Source organism: Peromyscus eremicus, chromosome 4 (genome assembly GCF_949786415.1).
Source record: "Peromyscus eremicus chromosome 4, PerEre_H2_v1, whole genome shotgun sequence".
In the NCBI taxonomy this organism is placed as follows: domain Eukaryota; kingdom Metazoa; phylum Chordata; class Mammalia; order Rodentia; family Cricetidae; genus Peromyscus; species Peromyscus eremicus.
The window spans coordinates 95,306,227-95,323,631 of record NC_081419.1 but is presented as its reverse complement, the minus strand read 5'-3'; the positions used below and the strand labels follow the sequence as shown (position 1 = coordinate 95,323,631).

General features: G+C 48.2%; 3 protein-coding genes across 4 annotated transcripts; 1 reads left to right on the top strand and 2 right to left on the bottom strand.

The window, feature by feature from the left end:
* Nucleotides 1–3,575: 3,575 nt before the first annotated feature.
* On the bottom strand, nt 3,576–4,877 carry Hypk (huntingtin interacting protein K). Its single transcript, XM_059261256.1, has 4 exons — nt 4,634–4,877; nt 4,222–4,277; nt 3,878–3,929; nt 3,576–3,740 (listed from the first exon to the last, which is right to left on the bottom strand). The coding sequence occupies exons 1-4, from the start codon at nt 4,817–4,819 to the stop codon at nt 3,645–3,647; spliced, it is 390 nt and encodes a 129-aa protein (XP_059117239.1). The 5' UTR covers nt 4,820–4,877; the 3' UTR covers nt 3,576–3,644.
* A 40-nt stretch (nt 4,878–4,917) lies between these two features.
* Serinc4 (serine incorporator 4) lies at nt 4,918–10,762 on the top strand. Its single transcript, XM_059261258.1, is given in 13 exon segments — nt 4,918–5,487; nt 5,823–5,999; nt 6,122–6,300; nt 6,634–6,713; nt 6,932–7,025; nt 8,152–8,363; nt 8,558–8,653; nt 8,744–8,870; nt 9,200–9,272; nt 9,682–9,730; nt 9,861–10,014; nt 10,149–10,266; nt 10,269–10,762. Coding segments are annotated over 13 exon segments (1,533 nt in total). The 5' UTR covers nt 4,918–5,385; the 3' UTR covers nt 10,341–10,762.
* A 508-nt stretch (nt 10,763–11,270) lies between these two features.
* Nucleotides 11,271–13,030, bottom strand: Serf2 (small EDRK-rich factor 2). Of its 2 annotated transcripts, none has more exons than XM_059261254.1 (3): nt 12,897–13,030; nt 12,250–12,358; nt 11,271–11,631 (listed from the first exon to the last, which is right to left on the bottom strand). In XM_059261254.1, exons 1-3 carry the CDS (start codon nt 12,901–12,903, stop codon nt 11,274–11,276), a joined length of 474 nt encoding a protein of 157 aa, XP_059117237.1. In that variant the 5' UTR covers nt 12,904–13,030; the 3' UTR covers nt 11,271–11,273. The 2 variants fall into 2 exon arrangements, with proteins under 2 accessions (XP_059117237.1, XP_059117238.1); XM_059261255.1 differs by having other exon boundaries at nt 11,436–11,608.
* Between the last annotated feature and the right edge of the window lie 4,375 nt (nt 13,031–17,405).

Sequence of the window (17,405 nt, the reverse complement as noted above, 5' to 3'; positions counted from 1 at the left end):
AAAAATAAAAAAATTTTAAAAAAAGTAAATGGGGGCTGGAGAGATGGCTCAGGGGTTAAGAGCGCTGACTCTTCTTCCAGAGGATCCGAGTTCAATTCCCAGCACCCACATGGCAGCTCACACCTGTCTGTAACTCCACTTTCAGGGGACCCTGACACCCATGGCAAAAACACAAATGCACATGAAAATAAAATAAAATATATTTTAAAAAAAAAAAAAGGAAATGAACAAAATATAGCAGGGAAATGGGCAAAGGTCTTTTTTCTCCTCCATAGTAGAATTTGAACCAAGGGCCTAGTGTATGCTAGCCAAGTGTTCTGTCATTTTGCTATATCCCTCATCCTTTTGTGTGTGTGTGTTTTAAAAGAGTCTCACATGCCGGGTGGTAGTGGTGCACAACTTTAATCCTAGCACTTGGGAGGTAGAGCCAGGCGGATCTCTGTTGAGTTCAAGGCCAACCTGGTCTCCAAAGCGAGTTCCAGGAAAGGCGCAAAGCTGCACAGAGAAACCCTGTCTGGAAAAACCAAAAAAAAAAAAGCGGGGGGGGGGGGGTCTCACTAAACTACTCGGGCAGGCCTTGAACTTGAGATCCTGGGCCTGTAAGACGTTTCACTGGTAGAAAACTCAGTGTGGCAACCAGCAAGCTGTCGTCTGTCTTCCATGCATGCACCATGGAAAGTGTGTATTTGTGTGCACACAAGATGTAATGAAAAAAAAAAGCTAGGCATAGTACATGCCTATATTCTCAGTACTTGGGGAACAAGGCAGGTAGGCTAGCAGATCTCTTGAGTTGAAAGTCAGTTCCAGAGTTACCCTGTCTCAAAAAAAAAAAAAAAAAGAGAGAGAGAGAGAGAGAGAGAGAGAGAATGTAATGAATTTAAGATTCTTTTGCCTCAGCCTCTCAAGTGGCTGGATTACAGGCATGAATCACCAAGCTTAAAACATTTATACCCTGCCACCACACTAGGAACTAAGTCTAGGACCTTGCATATGTCCAGCTCTTGCCAATTCATATTTTGATCATCCTTTGATCTCAGAAACAAACTCAGATACTGGACAATAATTAAGTAGCACCCAAATCTATTCTATAAGTAAATTCAGATGTATTTAGTTGTCCTTGTTCTCTACGTTGTAGCATTGTTTAGAACAATGACTTACAATATAGAACATGACTCACTGAGTCCAGTTCCTACTAATCTTTCTTATCCAGCTTATGTGTAAGATGGAGAGAACTAATGTTCTGAGTAGCAGCCCACAGCTGTTAATACTAGAGTTAAGTCCACTTGCCCATGTAGTATTTACTGTGTAACCACCAGGCACAGAATGCAATTTCATCAGCTGAATGACTTTCCTTGATTACATAAAAAATGAGAAGAGGGGTAAAGAGGTGGCTCAGTGGTTAAGGGCACTTCTTATTCTTCTAGAAGACCTGAGTTCTGTTCCCAGCACCCACATGAGGCAACTCACAACTGCCTGTAACCCTAGCTCCAGGGAAGATCTGAAGCCTCTGGCCTTTGACAGTACCTGCACTCATTTGCAGATAAAACACATATAATTAAAAAAAAAGTCATTCTTCTAAAGACTGGGCCAGGTGGTACTCATCTATAGTCCCAACTACTTGAGAGGCTGAAAGGGGATCACCTGACCCCACGTTCAGGACAAGCCTGGACAATACAAAGAAACTCCATCTCAAAAAAATAGCCCTCAAGTTAGAAGTGTGGTTCATAGCCGGGCGGTGGTGGCGCACACCTTTAATCCCAGCACTCGGGAGGCAGAGCCAGGCGGATCTCTGTGAATTCAAGGCCAGCCTGGACTACCAAGTGAGTTCCAGGAAAGGCACAAAGCTACACAGAGAAACCCTGTCTCGAAAAACAAAAAAAAAAAAAAAGAAGTGTGGTTCATAGTAGAGTACTTGCCCTAGAATGGTTAAGGGCCCCAGGTCTTATTCTCAGCAACCACCATAAAAAAAAAAAAGTTTCTTTTCATGTCATTAAAATAACCCCTACAGGACCCATTCATAGGCTATTGACAAATTGCTTATATCCTACATAAAACTAAAAGTAATTACTGAAAAATAATAAAGATGAGCACTGAGCCAGATAGTGGCACACACAACACACAGAAGCAGAAATGTCACAAGTTCCAGTCCAGCTTCAACTACATCTCAATCCCATGGCAACAAAGTAGGTATAAATGTAATGTCAGTCACTCTCTACCTTGTGTTTTGGGACATGGTCTTAAAGAGCCACAAGTTCCTGATTAGGCTGAGTGGCCAATGAGTTGTGGGGATCTGCCTGTCTCAGCACAACCCCCAATGCTGGGGTTACAGAATCATACCACCACTTTTGGGCTTTTTATTGTTCTTGGTGGTGGTGTTTTGTTTGTTTTATAAGACAGGGCTAGCCTTGGCTGTCCTCGAACTTCCCCAGTAAACCAGGCTGGCCTAGACTCGTGGAGATCCACTTGCCTCTGCCTCTCAAGTGTTGGGATTAAAGGTGTGCGCCAGCTGGGCGGTGGTGGCGCACGCCTTTAATCCCAGCACTCGGGAGGCAGAGCCAGGCGGATCTCTGTGAGTTCGAGGCCAGCCTGGGCTACCAAGTGAGTCCCAGGAAAGGCGCAAAGCTACACAGAGAAACCCTGTCTCGAAAAACCAAAAAAAAAATAAAAAATAAAAAAAAATAAAATAAAGGTGTGCGCCACCACCACTCAGTTACCCCTGGGCTTCTTGGGGGGTGTACAGTACTAGAGTTCCAAACTCAGATTCCTTGTGCTTTTGAGGCAGATATTTACTAAGCCATCTCTCCAGCTCTGACCCATCATTTCTGTGATCTATAATTCCATCTCTAGAACCTAAATTTTTACTCCAGTAGCCTATGAATGGGGTTTGTAACTTTTTTTGGTTTTTCGAGACAGGGTTTCTCTGTGTAGCTTTGCGCCTTTCCTGGAACTCACTTGGTAGCCCAGGCTGGCCTCGAACTTACAGAGATCCGCCTGGCTCTGCCTCCCGAGTGCTGGGATTAAAGGCGTGCGCCACCACTGCCCGGCTGGGGTTGGTAACTTAAAAGACGCCAGTAGGAGCTAGTCTTTTGGTGTTCTTGAGCTAGCCTACAGAGTTGGGAAGGGTGACTGAAATTGCAGCTCTCAAGTGGTGTTAGTGCAGGGATCTGAGTTTGAAAACAAACTGGGCTACACAGGAAGAACATATCTGAAAAAATAAAATTTACAAGCTATCCTAGAAGCACATGTAGTTGGGTCTTTTGCAGAGGATCCAAATGTACTCTATATTGCCAAGAGCTAGTCAGAATCTGTTATTTAAGATGGGTGAAAGGCTTTGTGGAAAAGGGCACTTGAATTCGATTCCTACACTATGGAAGTAGAATTGTCATCTGATGTCAAGCACTGTGGCAGGAGAGTGCCCAGACACACACACACACACACACAGTAAGTGTAATAAAAATAGAGCTTGTATTTGAACATTAGGTACTTCTTTATATTGATTGCTCATACACTTTCATGAAGTCCAAACACAGAAACTGACAACAAAATAAAATATATAATGCATTTGATCTGAGGTTAAAAAAAAACAGCATAACAAAACACTTTATTTCAGTAAATCAGCCCAGAATGTCTGAAAACACACATTATCAATTTGTTAGGGCAATAAGAGCCTCCACAACATTGCCCATGTGTTCACGCAAGCTCCTTTCTGCTGCTGCTCGAGAGATCTCCATCTCTGTCATCTGCAAGAAAAGGGTAAATCATGTCACCAAAGCCTCCCCTCGGGCATTTATGTGTCAACTAATTTCTGGCTCCACTTGTTAGGAACCCAAATTAGGTAGGGCTTCTCTTGAGCATCCACGAAAGCATTACTACTTACTATCAACTCCAGATCTTCCTTCTTGATCGTGACCTTCGCCAGTTCCTTCTCCCTGTGAATATATACGTGTATATACACACACACACCTGTCTTCATTCTCTACTTCTGCCAGAAGGAACACTACCAACTACACACTGCAAATGGGTGGAACAGGGTTGACTGGAAACAGCAAGTAAACGTGCCCAATCCTCCCCGTGGAGGCTTTACAGTAAGGTATCCAGGCTTTCCTTCCCCTAAAAACTCGCTAACAACAAAGTTGTAAACCCTAAATCTGCGGGAATTGGTTAAAAACTTTTTCCTGGAGAATGAGGACCCGCAGCGCTGGCGGTGTGCTTTAAACTTACCGCTCCTGTTTTGCCTTTTGCTCCCTGGACCGTCTGTCACCAATGACGGACATAGCCTGTAGGAAACACGAATCTAGTTACTTACCACCGTGCGATCAAAAATTTCACATCTAAAACATTACCAAAAATAAAAACCACGTGGTTCCTCAAGTATTCACAATGACGAGTGTTCTCGGGACCAAAGGACTACGCTTAATTCTGTGCACTTGAGATGCATTTGGGCCCAATCTCCATCAAATTCTTAAGCAAACCGCAGTCTGGGTGAGTGTTGTCGCTTATCCCCACCCTACTGCCTACTAACACTATCGCGATCTGCCCTCCTGGAGCCTCTGATAGGCAGCAAACGGGTCAGCCTCAACTCACCCCTACCCCACACTCAAGCCCTCTCATACAAGTTCCCAGTCAACCTCACCGTCTCCAGATTCGAACTCTGGATCTCCTTCTCCTCCGCATAGTCAGTGACCCGCTCCAGGTCAGCAGCACCACTGTCATGCTTCCGTGGCTTCTCGGGAGGCCGCTCGGGGCCGCTGGTCTCGGTCTCTAACTCCAGCTCCACATCTCCCTCGGTCGCCATTTCGATCTCACCGCGCCGCCGCATAGGCTGCGGCTCCACAACTTCCGGCAAACCTCAGCTTCCGCCCAGATACGGGGCGGGGCAGGCTCTGGACCACACCTTTGTGCCTGTCTTGAGAAGGCGGTTCGCTTTTGACCTCCTCTCGGGCTTGTGTTTTCTGCAAAGTCTCCTTCGACTAATCTGTTCACTACCCACACCACCCAAATGCACAACTTACTTCTTCACCTAAGAACAATCTATACACACACACACACACACACACACACACACGGAATTCTGACCAACCAAGGCAGCCGACAGCTAATCCTAAACCAATTAAAAAAACCTAATCCGCAGACCAGATAGGCCAACTGCTCCTAATCTAAGAAAACAGTCCGAATGATCCCGAATACGAAGGCCGGTGAAGGCATCTTCACAAGGGTATTTGCATTTACCAATTCCTAATGATCTGTATTCGCTTTCTGATGCTGCCTTAAGACTGAGTGATTTAGTCCAGCACAGCAACTGCCCAATGGGCGAAAATCTTGAGAAGCTGCTGTTCCTCATCAGCTTTTCCAGTAACGGATCTACGCCTAACCTCTGGGTCAAAAATGATAGGCGCAAAAGCCATCACAGGCCGGAGTACCATCCTGGGCCTTGAACAGCAGCACGGGGGAGTCGGCGATGTCATAGTGAAAACCCCCTTTTATCAGGTGAGAGGGCATTTGAGGAGACAGACTTGAAGACGCCTTTAGATAGCTGGAAAACAGAGTTGGGGAGACAGACCTGGTTCTTTGCCTCGATAATCCGTAAATCTCTCATCCCACATTCCCAGCCAGAGCCTTAGGGAAAAGTGGGTGGTTCCAGCCTATACTAAAGTTCTTGCAATGAAATCTTACTAGTGTTTAGTAAAGGCAATTCTAAGTAGCTCACCACCAGACGGTAGGATGGAGGGTTTTGAGATTTGACCTTTGATTAGCCCCATACAGTTTTACCTCACCCCCTGCCAAAACTCCACCTTTGCTTCCTACATCTGTTCTATCCCCAGGTGTCCTGCTGTGGGCCTCTTTTTTGGGCCAGCTGCTGCCACTCTAGGTGGCCCTCCCTCACCGAGTCTTCTTGTAGCCGCCTGTTCTACATCCTTCTCCATTTGGGGGCTTCTGCAATTTGCTGCCTGCTGCTGTCTAGGACAGTGGTAGAAAGGGTCTGGGGCAAAGCACATGGGGTAAGTTGGCAGGGGTTGCAAAGTGAGGAACAGGGAGCAAGTGTCAACCTACCCGTGAGAAGTTGGGACCTGCCATGCATTGTGGTTTATCCTACCTTTTCTCACAACCAAATTCCCTGCAGATCCAGATGCCCTCGGTGCTGTGTACCCACCTATTTGGCAGCTTGGACTGTCCAGCGCTCAGTGGCTCTGGGGCTGTGTATCGAGTATGTGCGGGGACTGCCACTTTCCACCTGCTGCAGGCTGTGCTGCTACTTCGCCTCCCCTCCCCCACCAGCCCTCGCGCACAGCTGCATAACAGGTCTGTGTGTCGTTTTTGGATGGGGATGGGACAGAGGAAAGTAGACACAGGCTAGCTAAAGGAAACTCCAGGATGAAGAAAGAGCACTGTAAAAAGACAGAAAACAAGTTCATAAATCCCTGGGCTCTAAACTGAACGTAACAATGGCTATATGCAAACCTTCCGGAAAGTGTAGTGTTGCTCGTGTGACTTTTGTCATCTGAGTTAGAACTTGGACTACAATGGGACTTGAGGCTGGTTCCACCTCTCCTCTACTCATTTCCTGTTTACCTGCCATACCCCCACCCCCTTTGCCTTTTTTCCTCAATCTGGTTTTCTGTCTACCCCTACTAGCTTCTGGAGCTTCAAGCTGCTGCTCCTGTTAGGTCTCTGTACTGTTGCCTTCTGCATCCCTGATGAGCATCTCTTCCCAGGTAATCTTCATCTTATACCCTGATGGGGGAGCAGGCTAGACTTCCTACTTAATGACAGGAAGCTGGATGTAATGCCACACATCTGTAATCCCAGAACTCGGGGGCCTGGGGCAGGTTTGAGAGTTTAAGACCTGCCTATGCTACACAGGCTCCTAATAAAAAAGGGGGTGGAGGGATGGAGCTAGAGCTAAAAGTTCCCAATGGTGTCTATCTTGCAGCCTGGCATTATATTGGCATCTGTGGAGGCTTCACATTCATCCTACTACAGCTGGTGCTGATCACAGCCTTTGCCCACTCGTGGAACAAGAACTGGTAAGGAGCACCTAACCCTAAAGGCTCCTCCCAAAGAGGCTGACAGGCTTTAGGGGATAAATACAGAAAGGCTGGGCAAAGGCCCTATTAGGTGTTGCTCCTATGGCCTCCCAATGAACAGTAACAAAATGCTCCAAGAAACCAGATGTGATGACATTCACTTGTGATCCCAGCACTGGGAGGTGGAAACAGGAGGGTCAAAAGTTCAAGGCCAGAACAGGACACATGATCTCACAAAAACACAAGCAGGGTAGAGAGTTCCAAGGCAGCCTCTTGTAAAAAGAAACAAAAACAGGTAATCAAGAATGGTGATGACTGGGCAGTGGTGGTGGCAGCCAAGTGGTGATGGTGCACACCTTTAATCCCAGTACTTGGGAGGCAGAGGCAGGCGGATCTCTAAATTTGAGGCCAACCTGGTCTACAAACAAAGCGAGTTCCAGGACAGCCAGGGCTACACACAGAAACATGTCTCAAAAAAAAAAAAAAAAAAGAGGGCTGGAGAGATGGCTCAGTGGTTAAGAGCACTGGCTGTTCTTCCAGATGACCTGAGTTCAATTCCCAGCAAACACATGGTGGATCACAACCATCTGTAATGAGATCTGGTGCCCTCTTCTGGCACGCAGGCATACATTCAGACAGAACACTGTATACATAACAAACAAATAAATCTTTTAAAATGCTTTAAAAAAAAAAAAAAAAAAAAAAAAGCTTTATTTAAAAAAAAAAGAGCCGGGCGGTGGTGGCGCACGCCTTTAATCCCAGCACTCGGGAGGCAGAGGCAGGTGGATCTCTGTGAGTTCGAGGCCAGCCTGGGCTACCAAGTGAGTTCCAGGAAAGGCGCAAAGCTACACAGAGAAACCTTGTCTCGAAAAACCAAAAAAAATAAAATAAAATAAAAATAAAAAAAAAAAAGAATAGTGACAAATACCCATAATCTCAACACTCAGGATGCTGGGGCAGGACTGCCAAGACCTCCTGCCTTCAGGACCAATATGAAATAGTGAGTTCAAGGACAAAAGCTCAAGAATGTATTGTGTGGACCAATGGGCTGACTAATCAGTCTGCGGAGAGAAGAGGACTAGTCTATATGGGTTGGAGTGACAAACCCTTATCCACTTCTCTTCAGGCAAACTGGAGCAGCACAAGACTGTAACTGGTTCCTAGCTGTGTTTCTGGCTACCCTAGGATTCTACATTATGGCAGGTGTGGGAGCTGTGCTACTGTTCCGCTACTACACACACCCTGATGGTTGCCTGCTCAACAAGATGTTACTCAGCCTGCACCTTTGCTTCTGTGGCCTCCTCTCGTTCCTCTCCATCGCACCTTGCATCCACCTCAGTGGGTATCTGTGATTTAACACTGCAGATTTTGGGGTGGGCTGTGTCCCTCTGGGTGTTACAGAAAACTTTATTAGCATTCTCAATTATCTAAAGCACCTCTGCCGCCTCTCCCACACACTCCCCCCACACACACAAGTGCAGGTAGAAACAGTAGAGGAAATTCCCTGTCAACTGATGGCACCTGTTCTCTAGAGCACCCAAGCTCCGGCCTTCTACAAGCCTCCATCATCAGCTGCTACATCATGTATCTGACCTTCTCTGCACTGTCCAGCCGTCCCCCAGAGACAAGTGAGAACCCAAGTGCTGAAGACCTTTTCAGTTCCTGCTTAACAGCCGGCTTTGCCCTTAACCCCTCTCTCGTCTGTTGCCCCTGCGCAGTAACCTTTCGAGGACAGAATCACACCTTGTGCCTGCCTGGCCAGAATAAACTGGAACCACAAATACCAGACACCTCAGTAGCAGTGTTGAGTGCTGGCATCATGTATGCTTGTGTGCTTCTTGCTTGGTACGTAAAGCTGTCAATGGGAAGTGTGAAAGGATGCCGAGAACTCAGTGAAGGAGACTGTCCAGGGCTGTGGTTTATTTAAACTGTAGAGCAAGACTAGAACCAGAAGAGCTCCCCACGAACAGGGACAATGTCTAAGAATAGCACGTTATCAGATGATCTGTATGAGATGATGGGGGCAGGGAGAAATGTCGAGTTTAAAATTCGCAGACTTTCTGGGCCTCTGAGAGAACACCACCCCCTGGAAGGATACCACCATGGACTAGTTGGCAGTAAGTGCCCCTAATCCTTCTTATTTGACCCAAAATTAAAAAAACTTTCTTTCACAGCAACGAGGCTTCCTACCTGGCTGAGTTATTTGGACCCTTGTGGATCATCAAGGTTTACAATTACGAGTTCCAGGTGAGCATTAAGAGCTCAATAACCCCCAACATCCCTCCCCCAAACACAGACACACACATCCTCCCAACCCTGCCCATAGTGCTCAGCTTCTAGATGCTACTCCCTTTATTGAAGACCCACAATGTGCTAGGCACTGTGCTACATACTTTACACACATCATCTCATTTAATTTAGTCCTCACAACAACCCTGTGAGGTAGGTATTGGCTCCATTTCACAAATGGAGGAATTGAGGCACAAAAGATTAAACATCTTACCAAAGTTTGCATAGCCACTTATATGCTGGAGCAAGAATTTGAACCCAGGTGTGCCTCCACTTCCACCAGCCAATCTTCTCAAAGGGAAAATTTTCTACATCAGTACCCTCACACTGTCTTGAAGCCATTTCAAAACACTGCTTTGCTTTACAGAAGCCCTCACTCTGTTTCTGCTGCCCCCAGACAGTGGAACCAGAGGATGGTGAGTCAAGGGAGCAATCCAGGAAGTGGTTGAACCCTGCAAAGTGCCAAGAGCCCTCAAGAGCCCTCATAAGTAGCTGGGGGAGGGAGGTTTCAGCAGCACTGCTTCCCACCAGCAGCTCTCTGTCTAGGACAAAGCAGCAGAGCCAGGCCAGCTGACCGAGAGACCCCTGCAGCTGCTCGGGTCCAGGGCCACCAGCACCTTTCCTACAGCTACTCTGCCTTCCACTTCGCCTTCTTCCTCGCTTCACTCTATGTCATGGTTACCCTTACCAACTGGTTCAGGTAGGATGAAAGCAGACCTAAGATGCTCTCCCGAAAACCTAGCTGTGTTAAGGGAACAATGTGGCTATAGGGGAAGCAGGGCACTCCAAAAGCTAAGGTGCTGCAGAATCTCTAATCAGCCTTGGCTTTCACAGCTATGAGGGGGCAGAACTGGAGACGACCTTCACTAAAGGTAGCTGGGCTACCTTCTGGGTCAAAGTTGCCTCCTGCTGGGCCTGCGTACTCCTCTATCTGGGGCTGTTCCTGGCACCGCTCTGTTGGCTCCCCACGCAGAATTACCACCACCCTGGTGTCTCCAGGCAACACTGCCATCCAGTCAGGAATGACAGGTAAAAACTTGCTCCCCATCTATATTAACAAACTGGGGTACCCTTTAGATCATGCTCCTAATGTTAGCTCCAAGAGTCATCTAGCTGAGCTCAGTTCCTCAAGGACAAATAGGTAGTTCCCACCACGTAGGCTCAATACTCTACCTAATTATCTAAATTGGAAGAAGTGGCCCAACACCTAGTTTCCTGATTCATTCAAGCTCAAGAGTCTAACTCAGGAGCTTTAGCTGATCCTAGCAGTGTGGCCCCAGCCCCTTCCTGGCTCCTGAGCTGGAGGTAAGGGGCAGGGAAAGACCAACAGAGACTGAAGATTTCGGTCTGCTCTTGGCAATCCAAAGAAAACAAGTGGTTCAGCCCTGGGTACAGGGATGTAAGAAGCCCAGAATCACAGAACAACCCAGGGCACACAAAGAATGCAGCAGAGGCTACCACAGGTTTTCATCCTGATCTTGAGATCAAAGAAAATGGAAGACGAAAACCACCTTCATTCCACGAGGAATGACAGAACAGAAGAGAGTGTGGACACTTGAGAGCAGCTGACCACCGGAAGTCGGTGAACAGGACTTTTTTTTTTTTGGCCAACCTTCAAGCAAACAAAGAATGAGGAAGAGAGACATAAACTTAAGTCTTAGATCCTTCCCCTCTTATGGCCCTCAATACCCATCATGGGGATGGTGTTCAAGGTCTGAGTGGGGCATAAAAATCACAGAAAAGAAGTCTCTATAGTTCTTACAGGATTCCTCCACCACAGAACTGGAGGGCTTTTCTGGTTGCCATAGTAAAATAAAGGCTGCTTCTGTGATGTTTTCCTTATGAAGTCTACAAACCTCTCTTAGGTGCCTAAAAGAAGTCTCCTCTTTTAGTGGGAAAGGGCAATCACTCCTCCATCCCCATCCCCCCAATCCCCAGTCAAACCAGGCGCTCAAGGAATTACAAAGCTACTTTTAATACTTTGGGGTGTGCCCCACAGGAATAAAAAACACTGGGAAGAGGTAACCCCCTCACCCCCAGGAGCGACCCAGGGGGGAGAGAGGCTACCTGAGGGGAAGGAAGCACAAAAGGAACCCGCTGCAGACTCAGGGCAAAGGGAATGCCATCGGTGCTGGGGCCTGTGAGCACTACAGGAGGACACTCGAGCAGGGCGGGACTGGCTCCAGGCACACAGGCGCAGGGCAAGAGGGTTGGACACGAAGCCACAAAGCTACTTGGGTTCCTCCTTCTTCTCGTTTGCCTTTTTCTGCTTCTGCTGCATGATCTCCGAGTCCCTGGGGGTAGAGATGATGGGGCACTGGGAGGTACCAGAGGGCAAAAAGGACAAGATGCAGGGGGATGAAGGGTACAGAGGATAAGATGGAAGTGGGTGGGACAAAGTTCAGCATATGGCTGCTATATTCCCACCCTAGGAGAACAAGAGGAGTAGAGCTAAGGCTCAAAAGGCAATCAGTCTCCATCTGGATGTTGCCCAAGGGGTCAGAAGTCTGGCCACTCAGGCCCAAGGCTCTCTCTATTCTGTACTGAGTACCACACCCAACAACACTAGTGAGAAAGTCGGGAGAAGGGAGGAGATACAAGCAGCAAGGAGGGCCAAAAGTACTGGGCTGTCAAAACAACTGTACTTGATAATGTGAAGCTCCCTGCCCTTGCCCTTAAGGTCACAACCCGGGCACTCAGAAATCAGCCTACGGACCGGGACCCGCCCCAGTCCCTTCCTGTATAGCTGTGACTTAACATTTGGAGTGGGGAGGAAATAAAACCCTAGAGGAAGCAATGCACTCTGCCCCTCACACCTAGTCCAGACTCGAGCCCTGAAACAGTTCTCTTTCCTGCTACACCCCTCCGTCTAACCCAGGTCTCTCCGTCCCGTCCCGTCCCGACCCGTCCCGTCGTATCCCCTCCCTGGGGCTACCTCTGCTTGCGGGCGGCAGCAGAAAGCCCATCATCTCGGCGCTTTCCCTTAACCGAGTCGCTCTGCTTCTTCATGTTCTTCTGGCGGGCGAGCTCTCGCTGGTTACCGCCTAAGGAGAGAAGGTAGAAAGTGAGGTGCCGGGGCCGCCCCACGCACACAGCAGCGCCCCTCCTCCCGCGACTGGGACCCGACTATCCCCCTCCGCGGCGCCGACCCCATCGCCGGGCTTCGGCTGCCGGGGTGTGGCAGCCGCCACGGGGCAGGTTAACTTGGGGTGCGGGAGGGAGGACGGTGCGCCGAAGCTGCCGGTGCGAGTCAAGTTTGGGGTGCCGCGGGGGCCCAAGACAGCTGGTAGAGCGTGCGGGGAGCCCCGGGGCCTCGGGAGCACGCGCTGGGGCCCAGCACCCAGGGCACCCGGCTTCCCCAGCGCGGAGAGCCGCCGGCGGCCCGCGCCCAACACTGGGGTCTCCGCAAGTGGCGGCGTGCAGAGGGGCTGCGCTTCCGGCTGGGGCGGGAGGCAGCTGGCGAGCGCTCCCCGAAGCAGCTTCCGCCGGGGAAGCTGAAGGGACGAACGCGCCGGCGCTCGGCCGTGCGGGTGGCGAGGGCGGAAAGAAAAGGGCGAGAGGAAAAGGGGTCCCGGCACTCACGGGTCATGGCGACGGCAGCGGCTCCGACCTGCCTCCGTTGCGTCCCCTCGTTCGGGCCGACGTTGCAGGCCCCGCCCCCTTCGCGCGACGACACCAAGTCGTCCCCCCTTCGTCCCGCCCCTTCACGCCCGGACGCCGACTCTCATTGGGCAGAGGAAAACACGTGGAGCGCGGTGCCACGCGCCAGTCCCGGAGGGCGAAGAGCCAAGCTTGGCGGGCGGAGCGCCGGGCGCGGGGCGGGGCTTCCCGGGAGCGCTGGGTCCCGCACGGAGAAACTAGGCCGGGTCACGTGGGCGGCGGGGTGGAGGGGTGCGGCCGGCGATGTGGCGCTCCGGCGGTGCCGAGCACGTGACCGGGCAAAGTGACCTCATGTGGGACAGTTTAGGGTACTGACCAAGTCGCCCCGGAGGAACGCGGTGGCGGGGTGGGGAGGGGGTGAGGGCGGGATTTCCTAGGTGGTTCATCCGGTTGTGAGCTATCAGTTTTCTGGAGCTAAACTTTGTGCTGTTAACTTAGGACACCCATCCCCCTGCCTCTTGGCCGAACACTTGCCACAGTCGGACTGAAAACATACACAAATAATTAGAAAACCCCTTTCCGCTTTCATCGTCCCTAATTGCAGCCACTTCCAGTGTGTCCTAAAAGTGATCCTGCAATCATTTCCCAAGAGCTGGAGCCCAGGGCTCCTGCATGCACATCTCCACTACCGAGCTGCACTTCCAGGCTGTCCACAGAAACTTTGCGTGTTCCTTGGGAGTGGTGAAGCACACCCAAATCCGTGGAGCTACTTGGGGAACTGAGATTAGGGAATGCTCGTATTATGTCTGCATCCACTCTCTAGACTGTGTCTACATTGTGTCATCTCCCCCAACAGTTACGTCTGGTTTGTAAGAGAAATCAGACTGGTAGCTAAAAATCGTTCTCGTTTTCAGTTATCTCACAGATGCAGCCTCTGTAGATGAGATTGGTTAAACCTTCTCTCCCATGGGTCTAAGACGCTACGCTATTATGAAACAACCCAACATAGGTCAGAGCAGTAGGATTAATTTCCTGCCGCCCAAACCCAAGGCAACCTTAGTTAAAGCTAAACAACTGAATTCAGAGAGCGCTCGTTAAAGCAGCGGTTCTCAACCTTTGGGTCGTGACCCTTTTCATAGGAGTCACCTAAAACCATCAGAAAACACAGATATTTACATTACGATTAATAACAGTAGCAAAATTACAATTATGAAGTAGCAACGAAGTAATTTTATGGTTGGGGGTCACCACAACAAAGGAACTGTGTTAAAAGGTCAAAGCACTAGGAAGGTTGTGAACCGCAGCTCTAAAGTCTATAAAAGTCAAGCATTTCCTTTGTTCTGTGAGTTGCTGTTGGATCCATCCCAGCTTCTCCAATACGGCAGGTGGCCAGCATTTCTAAAGGATATCTTTCCCGAAATCTCCAGACCATTCTGAAAAGAATCTTCTGGTCACGGTCCTCAGGCAAGTGTGTGGAGAAAGGAGGGTTCCAGGGCTGGTTCTCACGTTGTTAAGGCGGGGACTTTCTGGATTTTGCTGCTGTGCTTCATACCCCAATCTAACTGGCCAATGAGCACCAGGCAATTCTCCTGTCTCCACCTCCTATCTCGATGGAGGAGTGCTCCGATTAAGGTGTGCACCATGACATGCCGCTTTTTATGTGGGTTTCGGGGATTGGATGCAGGTAGGCCTTTACCTTTATCTGCTGAGCTACCTTCCCAGTCCAGAATTCACTTATTTATATATTGTTTTTTGTTTGTTTGGTTGGTTGGTTGTTTGGTTTGGTTTAGTTAGTTTTTTTCCAGACAGGGTCTCTCTGTGTAGCTTTGGAGCCTGTCCTGGAACTCAGGCTGGCCTCAAACTCACAGATACCTGCCTGCCTCTGCCTCCCAAGTGCCAGGATTAAAGGTATGTGCCTGGCCCAGAATTTTTATTTTTTAAAACAAGTTCCATGTATCTTTTGTTCACAAAGCTCCCCTCCAGGCCAGAAGAGAGTCACTGAATAAAGGAGACATGGCAGGAAACAATACATGCTGGGTTAAAGGACTAGCTCTACAAGCCTGATGACCGGAACCGGATTCAGGGATCCCTCATAAAAAAGGCAGGTGTGGTGGTATGCAGCTGTAATCCTACCACTCCGTGAGATGGGAGACGGAGACAGAATTTCCTGAAAGTTCATGGGCCAGTTAGCCTGGAATACAAAATAAGGCAACAGAGACAATGAGAGAGACCCTGCCTCAGTAAGATAAAAGGCTAAAAGTCATCCCCCACACACAGTGGTCGGGGAAATTAATTAAAAATAAATGGTGGGGGTTGGAGATTTAGCTCAGTGATAGAGTGCTTGCCTAGCAAGCGCAAGGCCCTGGGTTCGGTCCTCAGCTCTGGAAAAAAAAAAAAAAGAAAAGACAAAAATAAATGGTGATAAATTTTGATGTGACTCTCAACTAATGCCTATTCCAGAATCAAGTTGAGGCTAAGACGTCAAACTGGCTTTGTGAAGAGCACATGGGACGCAAGAAAACCTCATCACTACCATCTTCAAGTTTTTCTATATCCAGCTCCACTTGAACTACTGTTAATATATTTTTTTTCAAAAATATAAATTATGTGTATGTGTGTCTGAATGTGGGTTTGTGCACAATAGTGCAGTCTCCATGGAGTCTAAAGAGTGTGTCAAGATACCCTGGAGCCAAAGCTACAGGTGGTTGTGAAACATCCAATGTGAGTGCTGGGAACTAAACTTGGGTCCTCTGAAATAACCACAATGAGTCACCTCTAAAGCCCCTACTATTAATATTATGTGTGTGTGTGTGTGTGTGTGCGTGCGCGCGCGCGCGCGCGTGCGTGTGTGTGTGTGTGTGTGTGTGTGTGTGTGTGTGTGTGTGTATATATATATATATATATATATATATATATATATATATACTTGGTTTTTTGAGACAGGATTTCTCTGTGTAGTTTTGGTGCCTTTCCTGGAACTCACTTGGTAGCCCAGGCTGGCTTCGAACTCACAGAGATCCGCCTGGCTCTGCCTCCCGAGAGCTGGGACAGAGAAACCCTGTCTCGAAAAACCAAAAAAACCAAAAAAACCAAAAAAACCAAAAAAAAAAAAAAAAAAAAGGCGGTGTGCGCCACCACCAGCTTTTGCTTTTTTTGTTTGTTGTTATTGTTTTGCAGTGGGAACTGAACCTATGGCCTCATGCATGCTGGACAAGTACTCTGCCACAGAGCTACATGTCAAAGCCCTCTTTCCACTCTTTCATTTTAAGACAGGTCTCACAAAGTTGTCTTGGCTAGTTTAACTTCACTCTTTACGGTATGTAGACTTTGAGCTTGCAATATCCCTGACTCTGCCTCCTAGGTATCTGGAAATACATGCTTGGCTGGTTTCTATGGTGGTGGTTGTTTTGTCTTGTTTTGTTTTTAGTTTTTGATTTATATGTTTTTACTTATCACTTAAAAATAAATGTTAGGGGTAGGGATGTAGCTCTGTTAGTAGAGTGATGTCGTAATATGCATGAAATACCCAGCACAGAATAAAACTGGTCATAGAAATGGAAAGATCAGAAGTTCAACATCATTCTTTACTATATAGCTATCTCCAGGTCACTCTGGACTATAATTGACCTTGTCTCAAATGTAAAGAAATAAAATAAAGCCAGGCGGCAGTGGTGCACACCTTTAATCCCAGCACTCAGGAGGCAGAGGCAGGCAGATCTTTGTGGGTTCGAGGTCAGCCTGGTCTACAGAGTGAGTTCCAGGAAAGATGCAAAGCTACACAGTGAAACCCTGTCTCGGGGGAAAAAAATAAATGAAAATATATAAAATAAAAATAAAATAAAATTACTTAAGATGTGTGAAGACTGCATGATTAAACCCATTGATCTAGCCAGGTATGGTGGTGCACACATTTAATCCTAGCACTCTGAAGGCAGAGGCAAATGGATCTCTGAATTCAAGGCCAGCTTGATCTAAAAATAGAGTTCCAAGACAGCCAGGGCTTAGGGGGAAGGGGGCAGGGGACGACGTGAACACAATCCATTAATTTATACACTAGCTTAAATCAATGTAAAGTTTTAAAATAAAATAAAATAAAACTCGTTTAGATTTAACTGTGAATGTGCTGGTGTGTGTCTATGGATGCCTACAGAGGCTAGAAGAGGGAGCAGGAGCTACAGGCTGTTGGGAGCTGCCTGTCTGATGTGAGTTCTGGAACTGAACTCCGTTCCTCTGAAAGAGCGGCAAACGCTCTTACCACCTAAGTCATCTCCCTAGCCCCAGTAAAACTCATGAAACCACTGCTCAGCCTTTGGACTAAGATCAAGTGCAGAATTAATACTAATTTAAAATTTGCATGAGAAATTGTGTTACTATCAACCTGTAACCCCAGCACTCCAGAAGCAGAGGCAGAAGGATCAGAAGTTCAAAGTTAGGCTCAACTACATAGAGGGTTGTGGCCAGTCTGGGCCACATGAGACTGTCTCAGGAAAC

What these genes read in the sequence shown, in the direction of transcription:
- Serf2 (XM_059261254.1), bottom strand. An exon ending in GCTGCCGCCCGCAAGCAGAG is followed by an intron (nt 11,632 to 12,249) that starts GTAGCCCCAGGG and finishes GGTACCTCCCAG; the next exon opens with TGCCCCATCATCTCTACCCC.
- Hypk (XM_059261256.1), bottom strand. Translation starts at nt 4,819, where the DNA reads ATGCGGCGGCGCGGTGAGATCGAAATGGCGACCGAGGGAGATGTGGAG. An exon ending in CAAAAGGCAAAACAGGAGCG is followed by an intron (nt 3,930 to 4,221) that starts GTAAGTTTAAAG and finishes ATATATTCACAG; the next exon opens with GGAGAAGGAACTGGCGAAGG. An exon ending in AGGAAGATCTGGAGTTGATA is followed by an intron (nt 3,741 to 3,877) that starts GTAAGTAGTAAT and finishes CTTTTCTTGCAG; the next exon opens with ATGACAGAGATGGAGATCTC.